The sequence below is a fragment of the Onychomys torridus genome, chromosome 3 (genome assembly GCF_903995425.1).
Source record: "Onychomys torridus chromosome 3, mOncTor1.1, whole genome shotgun sequence".
Classification (NCBI taxonomy): Eukaryota; Metazoa; Chordata; class Mammalia; order Rodentia; family Cricetidae; genus Onychomys; species Onychomys torridus.
Window position 1 is genome coordinate 92,326,200 of NC_050445.1, and position 16,251 is coordinate 92,342,450.

At 38.2% G+C, this 16,251-nt stretch overlaps 1 protein-coding gene across 1 annotated transcript in view; it reads right to left on the reverse strand.

The window, feature by feature from the left end:
• Nucleotides 1-16,251, reverse strand: part of Cntn3 (contactin 3) — a 209,651-nt gene that overhangs the window by 100,864 nt on the left and 92,536 nt on the right. The window contains exons 5-8 of the mRNA XM_036182004.1: nt 12,320-12,504; nt 8,660-8,796; nt 7,086-7,215; nt 3,244-3,394 (exon numbers count right to left, since the gene is read on the reverse strand). Of these exons, the coding sequence (XP_036037897.1) occupies nt 3,244-3,394; nt 7,086-7,215; nt 8,660-8,796; nt 12,320-12,504 (603 nt within the window). The remainder of the gene's footprint in view (nt 1-3,243; nt 3,395-7,085; nt 7,216-8,659; nt 8,797-12,319; nt 12,505-16,251) is intronic.

A 16,251-nucleotide genomic window follows, 5' to 3' on the forward strand; every position in this document is an offset into this window, starting at 1 on the left:
TCTCCCTGGTGCATGAGCTGGCTTTCTGAATCCTATTACCTATGGTCTGACACCTTTTTCACCCTTGAGGCAGGCGGGGGGGAGGGGGCTTGATCCTGCCTCAGCTGAATGTACCAGGTTTTGCTCTTTGCTGCTGTCCCATAGGAAAACTTACCCTTGTAGGGGAGGGGATGAGCCCTGGGTCAGCAGAGGGGGAGCAGTTAGGTGGGAGTAGGGGTAGTGGGAGGAGGGATGAGGGGGGATCTGTGGTTGGCATGTAAAATTAATAAAAAACATTTAAATAAAATAGAAAGCCCAATCAAGCAGTGAATACCCAACCAACACATGGTGAACTAGAACCCTCTTCAGTTATACTTTCTTTTAATAGTGTACATATAATACAAACCCCCTCTTACAACATAGCTACCACTATAAGGTGTGTGCTAAATGATTATATCATTGCAAGTAGATAAGGAATACAGGTAATATTTCTTTTAATAGGTAAGGAAACAAAAGTTCAGATGTTTCACATAACTGAACCTATCACATCATTTACTAGCAAGCAGGCAAGTTGCAAATTCCTGTTTACATTTCAAACTTACGCTCTTTCACCAACCATCATTGTACAATGTGCAGAGTAAATCTCTCCTTGGATGCCTGTGGCTAAATCTCTTAATCTTTTTTTTTTAATCCCCATTTAAAATTAAGATTATAGGCCTCTGTCTAGGATGTATACTGCTGTGAGGACAAGTGGGCTTTCTATTGTGCAAAGAACTTTAGCCCCTGGAAAAAAAATTACTCTATAACTCAAAGGATTTAGTTAGTTACATAGGAGGCCTTGACTTACATAGTTATATTGGAGGTCTTCACTTCCAGGGTAGTCAAAACTAAGTATTTTGACCACAAACTGTAATTGTTTAAGCCTGTTTACAAAATCCAACACCAAGTCAGTTAATCACATCCTCTTTATGTTTAACTTGTGTGGCTGGGTTGTGTTGGACACACCCACTTCGGGGTTTGCATTGTTCATCTGAATTTGTGTATTAATCAAGATGTCTCCCATTATATAAAGGAAAAACTGCAGCTTGTGTGGTTTTACAGACTCTTATGAAAATACCTCCCGACCTGTAATCTAAAAGCTGTTCATTTGCAATAAGGCTCTGTTGGAATTTAAGAAAAAGAAATCCATGGACTATGGCAGAAAAATTTTACTGCTTACTCAATGTCCTCTCATTTCCCAAAGTAATGCTTGTAGTTCTGTGATTGAAAAAGCCTGAGACCACCCCCAAGATGCTAGACTCCTATACAAAAGCTGGCACTGAATATCAGTGGTTATGCTCAAGGGTTTGGTTCCTCCTTAGCTGAAAGCATGTTCAAAAATGGTTCAGTTGTGCAGAGACCTGTGTGAAGTTTCCTATCATTGCTGTAATTAATCATCACAAATCTAAGCCCCCAACCTAAAATCCCAGCATAGGTCTCATTGGCTAAATCAAGGTAAGGTGGTGACAGGGTTGCATTTCTTCTAAAGACCCTAGAATCATTAGTGCTTACCCAGACTGTCAGGGGTGGAAACCTGTTCCCTGGCATGATGGGGACAGGATCTCTGTTGTACCTTCCAGTCTTCAATGCACTGACCCACCAGTGGGTCTATTTCTGCTTTGGCTCTTGACCTGCTTCCTTGATAATCACCTCTCTCTAGCCATCCTTTTGCCTTTCTCATCCTCCTTTATTTAATTTCAGAAGCCCAGGTGATTTGTTTGCTTCTACCCACATTAATTATGTAGGTAAACATATATTAAAGTTAACACATCAGGGCTGGCAATGTGGTTCAGTGAATCACAGTTACCGCCACCAAGCTTGACAGTATGAGTTCAGTTACCAGAACTATATACCTATACACGGTGGAAGGAGAGAACTGATTGCCACAATTTGCTGCAGGAGTAGAGTGACACACATATTCTCTCTCTCTCTCTCTCTCTCTCTCTCTCTCTCTCTCTCTCTCTCTCCCCTCTCTCTTTCCTTTCAGACATGCACATATACTCACATACAAATAAATGAATGTAAAAAAAAAAATCGAGAAACTGGCAACCTTAATTTCAAATTTAACTTCATTTCATCATTTTGTTGTTTGTCAACTTGATGGAATCTAGAACCAACTGGAAGGCAGTGTCAGGGCATGTTTTTGAGGGAATTTCCAGGTTGGGTTGAGGTAGGAAGACCCACTCTACAGGTGAGCAGTACTATTCCATGGGAGAAAAGAAGCCGAGAGGTCTTTCTGTTTCCTGATTGTGAGCACAATGTGAACAACTGCTGGAGCCACCATGATGTTCTCTCCCTGGTGGGAGGCATCCTCAAACCTCAAACTGGAAACCAAAATAAACGCCTCTTTTCTTAAGTTGCTTTTTGTCAGATCAGCCACAAGAAAGGTAACTAATACATCACTTAACACAACAAAGCCACAGGTTTCCAGGGTAAGGGCATGAGCCCTATGGGCCTATTACTCAGCTATCACAAGCTCTTCAGGAAGTTTCTAGCAAGAAGCAAGCATTTAGTCAATAGTAATAGTAGCCACTATATATGCTTGCTCTCTGGCAGGTATCGATCGACAAGCATAATGAGTATCCATGCATTTAATCTCCATAACAAGCTTCTCAACATGGGACAATAATTGTTACTATCTTTGCTTTAACAAATAAAGAAAGAAGACACAGAGATCTAGGGAGGCTTCATAGAGCCAGTAAAATGCCGAGTGAAGACATGAACCCAGAAAGAGCAGGTCCAGGATCCAAGTATTGAATTAAGGCTCCTTCTGTCCCTTCATTCCACTGTTATAATGAGAAAATGAAGAACGTGTTTGCTTAAATTAAATTCAGGAACAGCTAAATTATCCCAAAGTAGAAGAAAACAATATGTTCATTTCCCTTGAATGAGTCATTTTACCATTTTCTCTTTTGTCTTGGGATATAGTCTCACATATGGGCCCCACATTCCTTAATCCTTCTGGCTGAGTGTCCCCAGAGGCCCACAGAAGACTGCTCTTGCCAAAGCAAAGCATTTTTTGAAGAGGAAGACTGATCAGGTTTGAAAGCTCAATTAATGGTGTAATTAGAGTATTAAAGACAAAACTATTAGTGTTCTGATTTGGAATTTGTACACTATATTATCCAGTATGCTGAAGTGTTACATTTTATGCCGAAGACCCACTTTGCTGATTGACACAGGAGGGAATAAGAAACCAAATCACTGTTTTGTAGGATAGAATACCTTGTCTGCTCCCGTACCATCGTGTCTCCCTTCTTCCAGAAAGAAAGCGCCCTTGGGGAGGCTCTTGGTTTACAATCCAAGATCACCAGGCTGCCCACTTGCACCTGAACCAATTTTTTCATGGGGTTCCTTGAAAAATCTGGAGCCAAAGCTAAAGGGGAGAAATGGATTGTTGAGTTAATAAAAGTAGATATTTTCTTAAAATCCCTGTAACTTGAAAGGCCCCCTGTAACTGTGTTTTTCAAATTATCGTGTGGCACAGGAGATGCTGATGTTTGATTTGATGTGTGTCATACACAAGAATGCAATGTTGAAAATTTAATTTGTGCTGTTGTGTTTGGGGTCAAGTTCCAAATCTCAAGATCATTGCTTTACGTGGTGATTCCTTTTAGTGTCTATTGTGATATTTAAAATAATTCAATCATGAGTTTATTAAAGAAAACTATTTAGAATAGCATGCTTAAGAAAGTTTGTTCCATCATGACCATGTTGGTCTCTATTGAGACTCTGTTGGTCCCTATCATTAGGAACGCACCCAGTGATAATCTGTCACTCAGAGAGGGCTGACCAAAGGTCTTAGAATGGCTGAGTTCTAAACTAATTGTTCACCAGGTTGTACCATAAAATTCTCATGTGATTAAATTTAACTTCCAAGTTGAGGAAAGAATACATAGCAGAGATGTAATGTTCAAGGATGTAATGTCACATTAATGCCATAATGTGCAGAAAACATTGTGCTTTCTGGTAAAGCCTATGATGTCAACCTTTGGGCTACATGGTGAGATGTCAGATAGCGTTTAAAGAAATGATATGCTGATGGGAAAGTCACTATTCATTTTACTACACATGTATAAACAAGATTGGGAACCTGATTATCTCCCCAAATACAGAATGTTTTCTCCTTTTCAAATTAAGAGAGGGCCTACTTTTCTAGCCAAAGTTAGCCTCCAGTCACAATTCTCTTACCTAGAATCCCAGCTGCAGGGATAACAGGTGTCTGCCATGATACCTAGCTTCTTTTTGCTTCTCTCTCTCTCTCTCTCTCTCTCTCTCTCTCTCTCTCACAGTAAGACTTAATGCTTTTGATTTTGTGTATGTGTGCTTTGCCTGCAAGCATGTTAGTGAACCACATGTGTACAGCACCCACAGAGGGCAGAAGAGGGAGTAGGATGCCCCGGAACTGGGTAGCCAACAGGCAATTACCTGCCATGTGGGTGATGGGTTTGGAACCAATGTCCTTTGCAAAAGCAGCAACTTCTCTTAACGCTGAGGCTTTTATCCAGCCTCGACTCACCTGGCTTCTAATGCTCTGTGCTGTGGCAAATCCCAGTGAAAGTAACTAACTTTTTTTTTTTGCCACATATGCATTTTATAATGGTATAATGGTTATAGTATGTGACTGAGTATATGATTGTTCAGCTCCTGCACTTAAGGCTCAGGGAACATCATGAAAGAGTGGGGTAGAAATATTGTAAGAGGGCTGTGGCCCAGGAACTCTTCTGTGAGGCTGTGCCTTCTAGCTATGACAGGGAAGCTCCATTCATGAAATCTAGTGGCATGGCTGCTTAAAAAAGACTTCAGCTGGGCAGTGGTGGTGTACGCCTTCAATCCCAGCACTCGGGAGGCAGAGCCAGGCAGATCTCTGTGAGTTCGAGGCCAGCCTGGTCTACAAAGTGAGTTCCAGGAAAGGTGCAAAGCTACACAGAAAAACCCTATCTAAAAATAACTAGCTAACTAACTAACTAACTAACTAACTAATTAATTAATTAAGACTTCAACAATTCCAGCAGTTAACTTCCCATTATACATGGGGAAATTTCATAGGGCCTCACCCCTAGATGAAGAGTAATTAACAATTGTCAAGAGAGGGAGAATGCATCATCCCCAAGGACAAGCCTCATGGATGGTCTATAATACTGAGTGGTCACCCCTAGAAACACATACCTGTAGGTGACACAGAACAGACTCAGCAGGTTATATTTATATGTTTATTTGTTTATATGTGCATGTAACAACAATAATTAAAGAATAGGTGGCTGTGAATTTTGAAGGGAACTTGGGGCAGGGAAGCACATTGGGAAGCTAGAAGGAGGAGAGGAAGGGGATGATGTAATTATCATTTAGTTAGATAAAAAGAGACACGCTATTCTGAGTTGGCCTTGTAAATTAAAATCCCATGGAAAAAAAGATTCAGTAAAACAAGAATCTATATTTGAATATAATTTTTAATTTACACATCTTCTACTTTCCCATATAATGGCCCTGCACCATAACAGGGAAGAATCTATCTTATTGAAAGAGGAATTAGACTGTCACTGCTTTTATTCTACAGAAGCATGTGCTTCATCTTACATTTGTGTGCCATCCTTTCCTGCTTTTATTGTAACATGCTACTTCTCTGCCACAGATAACAGGAAGCAGATTTTCAATGACAATCCTGGCAGTCAGCCTGATACACACAAACCACATCCAACCTTCAGGTGCCAGAGACAAGAGACTTCTCCTCTAATACTGGGTTCCTCAACATCTCTTAGCATTTGGTACTGCATACTCCTTTGTTGTGAGTGACTTCCCCTCATTGTAGAATATTTGGCAGCCTCTCTATCCTCTACCATGGTGGCTACAGCACACAGGACTTCCATTCTTTCCCCAGACTCTAGTTATAATAACAAAATTACCCTCAAATATTTCAAAGTATGCAGCAGACTGAAACCATTCTTAAGCCGGGAGCCACTGACTTACATAAAAAAAACCTAATATCCTTCACGCCATTTGTGCCAGGTCAACAACAGGCAATGGCACAAATAAGGGTTCATAGGGCCAGGAACCTAGTAGTGACACTTGTATCTAAGCAAACAAGGAAGTCATGCTTTCCCCACTGAACTGATTGTGGTAATAAACTCAGAGAATTGGGAGGCACTCCATAGAAACTAAAACTAATGGCGATCATTGAGTCCTGGCTCCAGTTATGCCCAAATCTTATCTTAATTTCTTTAAACAGTGAGTCCTTTCTTCCTTCTCCAACTCCCTCTTTTCCTACTGTGTATTTTTCTGTCTTGCTGTCCAGTTACTCTTATATTTTCAGTCATTTGTCATGCCAGTGTCCTTTGTATAAATGCCCTAAACACTAAAAAATATTTTCCTCCTTACCTCAGACCTAAAGTGCAAGAAGAGGTAATAAGTCATAATCTCAAATAATGGATCATTGGTTAGTTACACCTTCAGTACACCCCACACTTGGACCTCCAAATGGGGTTCATGAAGACAAAAACAACTTCTGAGTCAAATATCACTGATTCCAACTTTGTCATTTGCTTTTGTAGACCAGCAATAGAGAGCACCAGAATCCTGGTAAAAAGCATTTCTTAGGCTAGGACACCATGGCTGGGTAATGGTCCATTAGATGTGAAGGAACTTCTTTCTCCTGGTTTAAACCAACTTGTAATTTAATTCTGGTCATTATGGCTGCTTTTCCTTTGATATCATTTAAAATACATTTGTGTGGTTTGGCTTGGTTTGTATTTATTGTTGTTGGTTTTTTTTTTTTTTTGTTTTATTTATTTAGACATGGTCTTATTCTTGACCCAGGTTGGTGGGTCAGGTGCCTGGCACTCCCAATATAACTCTGCCTGGCCTCAACTTCGTGACTATCCTCCTGCATTCATCTCCTAGGTCCTGGGAGAATAGTGTGCTCTCTAATTCGAAACCTTGAATATGAAACAATATTCTGGATACTACTAGGTGATAGAATAGACTATAAAAAAACAACACTTTATATTCTGGCAAAAACTGAAGATTAAAGGGAAAAAAGTAAGATTAAACACATAAAAAATTAGTCTTACCTACAACTTTGAGCTCAGCACTGGAATAGATGAGCCCATGCTTGTTTTCTGCGATACACTGGAACATTCCAGAGTCAGTCACATTGAGGTTTGATATTGTAAGGGCACCATTTTCTATCTGTATTCTCTCCTGGATTGAAAAATAACATTTCTTGAAGATAAATAAAATTTTGGGATTAAAATAGACACTACTGACTATCATTTCAATCAGACAAAAGATGTTGCTATTTCCCTCAAACTAGTAGGTAGTCTGACCTGAGATGTAACCTTTGTCTTCTTTGAAATGGAAAAAGATGTTTCAGATACACAACTAAAAATCAGAAAATAATTTTGAAAACCAAAGGTGAAGTGTGAGCCATTTCATTTTCATCTATGGTTAATGATTCAGACGGTGAATAAGAAAATGTACTGGGGGTTAATTTTCATCCTGGGAGATGGAAAGATTTTTTTTTCATCACAATATATTTTTTTAAATTATGTGAGCTTAAGACATTATAATTCAGTGCATTAAATAATGTGCTAGGAAACCCCATATACTTACCAGGTTCTTTTCCCAAGTATGATGGTTATATATAGAAACATAAAGGCACATAATTGACTTATTACACATAAATACAGAAAAGCAGAATTTACAAGGCTGGTGAGAGGAGGTGAATAAGACAATAAATACATATCTACAAAGGCAGCCAATTAGCAGATTCATTTATTCTCTAGACACAAGACCAAAGTATAAAACAGGAAAAGGAAATTAAATTCCATGTTTCATTAAAGTAAAGCTTTCTCTAACACAGACACCCCAAATCATTGTTTATATTAATATTATTTTCTCAGTGCAAAATCATCAATATACCTTGAATTGCAATGGAGAAGAAATCTCATTAAAAGATTGGATGATTGATTTTTATATGATTCCCCTGTGTTGTGATTTATGTAAAAAAAAAATGCCCCATGCAGGCTCTTGTGTTTGAACCTAAGAAGGCTATGAAACTCAGGAACATCTGGCCTTGCTAGGTCAGGTGGGATGTGGAGGGGAGAGTAGTACTTGAAGATGATATCTCCTTAGGTCCCAGCCCTAGCTCTACACTTCTTCCTGATTCCTGCTGCCATAACCTCCCATCATGCCTTCTGCATCATGATCGACTGAATCTGTTTACTAAAATAAATCATTTCCTACTTTAATTGCTTCTGTAGAAACCCTATTTTTGACGCTAGAAGCTATGCTGCCTTGTTGTGTGTGTATAGATTTTTGTGGATGTGCATGAATGTGTTTTCAGGGAAGCAAAACCTTGGGTGTCTTTCCTCAGGTGCAGTCTACCCCTTTTCCCTCTCTGTAAGACAGTGTCTTTCACTGGCAGATATCCATGTATTTCCATCTACTTAGTTCCAGAATCACAAGCATTTACCCTCATATTCAGCATTGTTTTTAACATGGGTGCTGAGGACTGAACTCAGGTCCCTGGAAATGAAAGTACTTTACCAACTGTAACCTTATTTGACCCCTGGTTTCTGGAGGGTAAAGGAAGTATACATTAAAAAGACAGGAGGAGTTGGATGAAGCAGATGCATCACCTCACCTCTAGTACTAAGGCGTCTCCATTTTTCAGCCATCTGTAGGAGGGTTTGGGCTTCCCACTTGCTCGGCATTCCCAATAAAGACTGTCCTCCACAGCTATTTCCACATCTCTTATAAGTTGAACCCAATGAGGTTTTGCTATAATCAAGGAAAAATAGATCATTGAAAGACAAGAAATTCAAATCATATACCAAATAAAAAATAAATGACTTATAAATGAGTATCAGTCTACAAGCTATGGATGAACATGGGCTAGTCTAGAATTGTATTTAGATCACTGACTGACTATATAAAACATTCCTAGATTTGACACTGCTGTTGTAGTGTGTTATATCTTAAGCCAATTTCATTGTACTCTCTCTATTTTCCTGATTGCTAGATTACATGCTTCAGAACTCTATTGATAGATAGTGATGCAGGTACAGAATATACTTTCCTCGAGTATATTTTTGAAACGTAAGATCATATGTCATGACAACTTCAAAGTGAATGACAGCAGCTAAGGGGCCTAATGATGAGCTAAATATTAATATCCATAGGAAAGAAACATCTACGGCTAAGGAAAAATATTTACTTCGAGTTAGAAATACCTCTCAATTAAATACAAAGTAATAAACAACTTACACAACTCTGTGCATTAAAATAAAAGCTCCAAAAGATGGATAAGTGGCCTTAATGTGAATTGAGATCTTTTATCAAAAAAGATGTAATTAAAGCAACTTCAAATTATGTATGCACATCAGTTAGATCAAGGAGATTAATGAGTTTTACTTATGCTTTGCAAGGCACCTGGAAACTGCTTTTTTTTTTTTTTTCAGATGAACATGACATACCACTTCTAATGGAAGCCATTCAACATACATAGTGTATTCAGCCAAGTCCCAGTTTATTTCAGATCCAACCTGGGAGGTGAGATCTCTTAGAGGTTTCACATTGCATTATGCATGTGATGTATGTCACGGGATCTGCATTTGCATGCTCCATGTGGAGCAGCAGTTTATCTATTTCTGTTTAATTGCAACCACAGGAAGATTTGCCTTTCATTTCTGTCTCCTAAAATTGCTTTTTTGTCCAAATGAAATTGAAAGGAAACTATGGCTACTTAGCTTTTTTGTTTCTGTTGTTGTATAAAAATCATTTTTTCCTATATGAAACACAGTAACCCTGACCTACTCTTCCTACTTTATATTAAAACACCTTTTCCAATTTCAGGAATCATCAGACCTTCCTGGAAGGACATGATAGCTAGATTTGGACAGGAATTGCTGACCTAGGCCTGAGTCTCCAGTAGGAGTCTGCATGGGTGATTCTAATAGTCTAACAGTCTTCTTCTCAGAACAGAAGAATAAGTTGGTGTTCCAAACCAACCCTGAGATTAGAACTCCCACATTAATCATATCTTTTCTTCCTTTCCTATAACCTGATAGTCAAATCCTCTATCACACCATTTTTATATGAAATAGTAGAGCAAATTACCAGAAAACTACATGGCACCTATTGATACTATGTTATAATTTTAAGGTAAAAATTGTAGGGCACCTTCCATTAAACTCTCTATGCCATTTACTTATGATTTATTTCTTAGGTGCATAAAATATTATCTACAGAACAGACTAACTATAGCTGATGCCACTGGTTTCCTCTTATGCACTACATTCCTTTCTTCCTTATGACTAAAATATCACCAGTCCATCACTCTGATATCATTTTCTTTTTGTTGGTTCACGTTGTCCATAAAGTCTACCTGTTCCAAAAGGGAGCCTCTTGTCTAATCCCACTTTCCCTTGCTACTGAGGATATCAGTGATGGACATCTGAGCATGGGATTATAAATATTTTGTAGAGCAGAAGGATGTGAGTTCCTGTTGTGCTGCTCATTGGTAGCAGTCACCTTGTGATTATGGTGGCAATTAATATGTAGAAAAAGGAAAAATGATTCAAACAGAAAATGAAAAAAAGTAGAGAAACTGAGTCATGGCCTGATTTTAAGTACTTGAAAGTCAATTTAGCTTTAGATATTCTTTCCTGGGTGAGGAGGGCATATGGTTCCTATTTGGACAGGGGTTATGGGACATAGATTTAAAAACACTGAAACTTTTAACACAGCAGTTCTCAACCTGTGGGTCTTGACCGTTAGAGGCTCAAAGGACCCTTTCCCAGAGGTTGCCTAGGATTATCTCCATATCAGGTATTTACATTATGATTCATAACAATTGCAAAATTACAGTTATGAAACAGCAATGAAAATAAGTTTTTGATGGGGGGGGGTCACCATCACATGAGGAACTGCATTTAGGGAGTGCGGCACTAAGAAAGTTGAGAGCCACTGATTTAACAAGTCAGAAATTTTCTCACAGTGCTCACTTCTGAGTGTGCTGTGATCCGTCAATGAGCAGAAAGAGGAGGCTAAGCTAGGGTATGAGAAATCCCCATTGTGTGTGGGGACACAGAGCTACACAGCCCCAGGAGTGAAGAACTTATCTTACCACCACCAGCATTATTTCCATATCATGCCAACAACTTATAGCCACTGACATATAGGAAATCTTTTCTTGTATTAAAAAATCATGAGACAAGGTGGGAAAGGTACAAAACACAATGACTTGTGCTATTAAAGCATTCCTTCCTTTTGCCCCCAACAGTTTCTAAAACCCTGTAATATAAGAAGCATTTATCTTGTCAGAGGTAATATATTTTCGAACTTCAAATTGTTCAGTGGTGTCTACAGCTTTAACAGCTGTCTTAGCAAACACTTTCCCCCCCTGCAGCATTCATGTACACTGTATGCACCACCACAGAAAACTGTTTCAATTACAAGTTACTAAAATAAATAGGCCATAATGCAATTTGCCCTTCATAAAATCGGTGAATTCTTACTAGGTTTACAATGTTTCTAATAATTAAATTGCAAATGCATTCAGTGAGCTTCAATCTCCATGCATTTTACAGATGTGTTTTATACAGTAACGTATTAGCACTTTCCAAACCATGTTTTCATCAAAACCTAATGGCATGTTTTAAACAAGAGAAAATTTAAAAGACAAAAAGAAAATCTCATTTTCTCAAAAAAAATAGTCCTCTAAATAAAAGAAATGTTATTCTTTCCTTCTCCAAATTGAGCAGTACATTAAACAAATGTGATTACAAATTAAAGGACTCAGACTCCAGATTCATTATTTACATTATTGGATAGCATGGAATACCCCCATCTAAAACAACATCTTCAGTTTATTTGGTTTGTCTGATGTAATAATTGCAACTTTTCTCAGCAACCGGCTTTATTCTGCCTTTCAAATAAAGATTAAAAAAACAAAAGCAAAAACAAAAAACAACACCTCTTCTAGAAGAGAAAGTGGCCAGAAAGAGCTGTCTGTTATATTAAGTGTGTGAAAGGTCATGCAAACAAAAAAAAAAAAAGTGAAAGATTTCATTATCATATGAGTCACTTTCACAATGTAAAAGAATATGTCTTCAAGTTGGTGGCAAAGTTGCCTTTTTTATTTCTTCCTACTCTGATGGTTGTCTTTGCTTAACAAAATGAGAACAAAACACAGAAAATGACAAATCAAACCCCAATTTTCTGCTCTAACTACCTTCACCCACCAAAACAGCTATGAGAGAACAAAAGTTACAAGGCAACTTTCCCCACAGCTGTTGCTTACCATAGTATGTGAGCCGCCCTCTTGCCACATTTTTCCCTCGTGAATTCTCAGCAATGCACTCATAGGAGCCTGTATCTTCTTGTTGGAAGTTTGTGATTTCGAGCACACCATTGAACTTCCTCAATTTAATTTTGTTGGGAAATGGCATCCCATCACTTCTTCTCCAGTTAATCTGAGGAACAGGGCTAATAAGAAAATTGTCAAGTCATTTGCTATTCTCTGGCAATCTTAGAGACTCAAAAATGGAAAGCTTTAGTTAAGAGAGCCAAAGACACAGGCTTCAAATGCAGGCTATTTCCAGGTGTAAATTATACATGTGGATGCAAAGACTTAATTCTTGTTTTGATGCAGGGTCTAACTAGGTAGCCCAGACATGCAGCTCCTGATCCTTCTGCTATGACTTCTGAGTGATGATTACAGGCATGTGTTACCACATCCATGTTTACATCTTTGAGATGATATTTTAATACAACAACCTGCTTATCTTTGCCAGTAAACTTAAGCTTTAAGTACAGAAAAATATGACAAATGAATAAGTAAATGACAATCTTTTTTCTGGCTTAGCTTATGAAATTGGTAAGGCACTTTCAATTTCTCTAAATTTCTTTTAAAGATTCAAAATACATCGTATAAGTATACTTTCCTGCATTCGAGTTTTCCCTTGCTTCTGAAGAAACTTTTGAAAACATACAAAATTAAACAAAGATTAAGTTCTTTGAAAAAAAATGGTAATACTGACAATCCCTTAGTGAAATGTACAAAATGGAAGAGAGAAGAACCAAGATGACAAAATTATAGACAAGTAGGGGTGTTGTCACAACAGATTCCCATGAAATCCAGACCATCTGTAGTAAACACTCTGACAAATTATACTTCAAAAAGGTAGAAAATCTAAAAGAAATAGATGAATTTGTAAATGTGCATGATCTACCAAAATTAAAGCTGGAAAACATAAATACATTTTTATCAAGACTTTTATTTACTCATTTTACATATCAACCACAGATCCCCTTCTCATCCCTCCTCTTCTCCCCACAACCCATCCTCCATTCCCTCCTCTGAAAAGGTAAGACATCCTATGGGGAGTCAACAAAGCTTGGTGCATTAGGTTGAAGTAGGTCCAAGCCCCTCCCCCTACATCAAGGTTGTACAAGGTATCCCACTATAGGTAATGGGCTCCAAAAAGGCAGTTCATGCATCATGAATAGATCCTGATCCTACTGCCAGGGGCCCCTTAAACAGACCAAGCTATATAACAGTCTCACTTATGCAAAGGTCCTAGTCCAGTCCCATGCAGGCTCCACATCTGTTAGTCTAAAGTTCATGAGTTCTCACTAGCTTGGTTTGCCTCTCTCTGTATGTTTCCCCATCATGATCTTGATGCCGCTTGCTCATAGAATCCCTCTTCGCTCTCTTCAACTGGACTCTTGAAGCTCAGCCTGGTGCTTGGCTGTGGATCTGAAGTCTCTACATAAAGCAAAGCCCAGGACCAGATGGATTCACTACTGAATTCTCTCAAATTTTTAAGGAAGTTCTCATCCTGACATTGCTCAAGCAGTTTGACAAGGAAGAAAAGAAAAGAGATACTACCAGGTTCATCATAGAAAGTCAGTGTTATCCTGATACCAAAGTTGTATAAAGACATGCAAAAAAGAAAACTACAGAGCAAGACCCCAACTAACATATGAATGAAAAAATTCTTCACAAAGTGCTTGCAAACTGAATTCAGGAACACATACGGTCATACATCATGACTAAGTTAACTTCATCTCTGAGATAAACAGTTGGCTCAACAGATAAAATCAGTGAATGTAGTAAACCATATGAATAAATGTAAGGACAGAAATCACATAATCACCTTGATAGCAGCTGAAAAGGCATCTCACAAAATTCAGCATTCGGTCATGATGAAAGTCATGGAGACTTTAGGAAACCATCTATCATACATCAAAATAATAAAAGGTCCATATAAAAAGAACCCATGGTCAACATTACACTAAATTGTAAAAAAAAACAAAAAAAAACTGAGACCATTTTCTTCAAAATATGGCATCAGACAAGGATGCCTATGCTGTTTGAAAGAAAATGGCCCCCAAAGGGAGTGGTGCTATTAGGAGGTGTGGCCTTGTGTTAGGAAGTGTGTCACTGTGAAGGCAGACTTTGAAGTCTCTTTTATTCAAACTTCCTTCAGTGTAACTATTAGTGGACTTCCTGCTACCTCTGGCCAAGATGTCAAAGCTCCAGCACCATTCCTGCCTGCACACACTGCCATGCTCTCTGTTATAATGCTAATGGACTGAACCTGCAAAACTGTACCTGAGCATCCCCAATTAAATGTTTCCTTTCTTACTTATTATTTATTTGTATTTTATTTAATTAACATTTTTTCATTTATTTTACATACTTCCCCTTTCTCCTTCCCTCCTGTTCCCTCTCTCTGCCTCCCATCTACCCCATAGCCATCCACTCCAACTTCCCTCTCTATTCAGAAATGGATGGCCTCCCTTGGGCTTGAAAAAAGCAAGGCACATCAAGTTGAGGAAGGGCCTAGCTCCTTTTTTTGTGTCTAGGCTAATCCATCATGGGGAACAGGTTCCCAATCCCTCTGCTAGGAGCCTTACAAACAAACCAAGCTATACAACTCTCACACAAATGCAGAGGGCCTAGGTGGATCCTAAGCAGGTTCCCTAACTGTTGGTTCAGAGTCCATGAGCTCCCAGGAGCTCCTGTCAGCTGTCTCTGTGGGTTCCTCTGTCAATGTTTTCTTTAAAAGATTTGCCATTGTCATGGTATCTCTTCACAGCAACAGAAACCTTAACTAAGGCAATGACTCTCTCACTTCTTACATAGTATAGTGTTCAGATCAATCTTAGCTATAACAATAAAAATGATGAAGACAGTACAGAGATAAAAATGGGAAAAGAATTCAAGCTATCCCTATTTGCAGATGACATTGCTGTATACTTAAAAAAGACCCTATATAATCCTTTTGAATAACATTATAAGGTACAAAATCAATATATAAAAATCAATTGAATGAAATTTGATTCAAATCTGTTACCCTATACCAAAAACAACTGAAAGCACATCAAAGACCTTCATTGAAAGCCTAAAATGCTAAAACTTTTAGGATAACATTAGAAATGTCCTTCAAAACACAGGCATAGGCAAGGAATTTCTGAACAGAACTCTATAGTCGGAGGAACCAGCCTCAAGAATCAACAAACAGTACTGCATAAAATTAAAAGGCTTCTACACAATGAAAGAAACTATTAACAGATAAACAGCCTACAATAATGGAAGACAATCCTAACAAGCCATAGCTATGACAAGGGGCTAATATTACAAATTTACAAGGAATTACAAAGATTAAACACCAATGACATGGAATTGCCAATGAACAAGTAGATAATGAAATAACCAGGCAGTTACCAGAAGAAGAAACACAAATGCTGATGATATATTTAAAATGATCAAAAGTGTGAATTAAAACTACCCTGAGATACCACTTCATCCCAGCCAGAATGGCTGTCAGAGAAATCAGACAACAGATAGTGATAACGATACTGAGAAAGAGAAACCCTTATTGATGGTTAGTGGAAATGCAAACTAGTATAACCAATATAGAAATCAGTATGGAGATTTAACAAAAATAAACAAAAATAAAATGAATATATAACTCAATTTTACCATTTTGGGGGCATATACCCAAAGGACTCCACACCCTATAACAGAGATACTTGCTCATCCATGTTTATTGATACTCTATTTGGGATATCAAGGAAATTCAAAGAGCTTAGATGAAAATGTGGTATGTACTCAGAATGAATTTTATTCAGTTGTTTAAAAAATGAAATTTGTAGACAAATTAGTAGATCTGAAAAGTGTAATAGTATGTGAGTTGATTCAAAATCAGAAAGGCAAAAATGGTA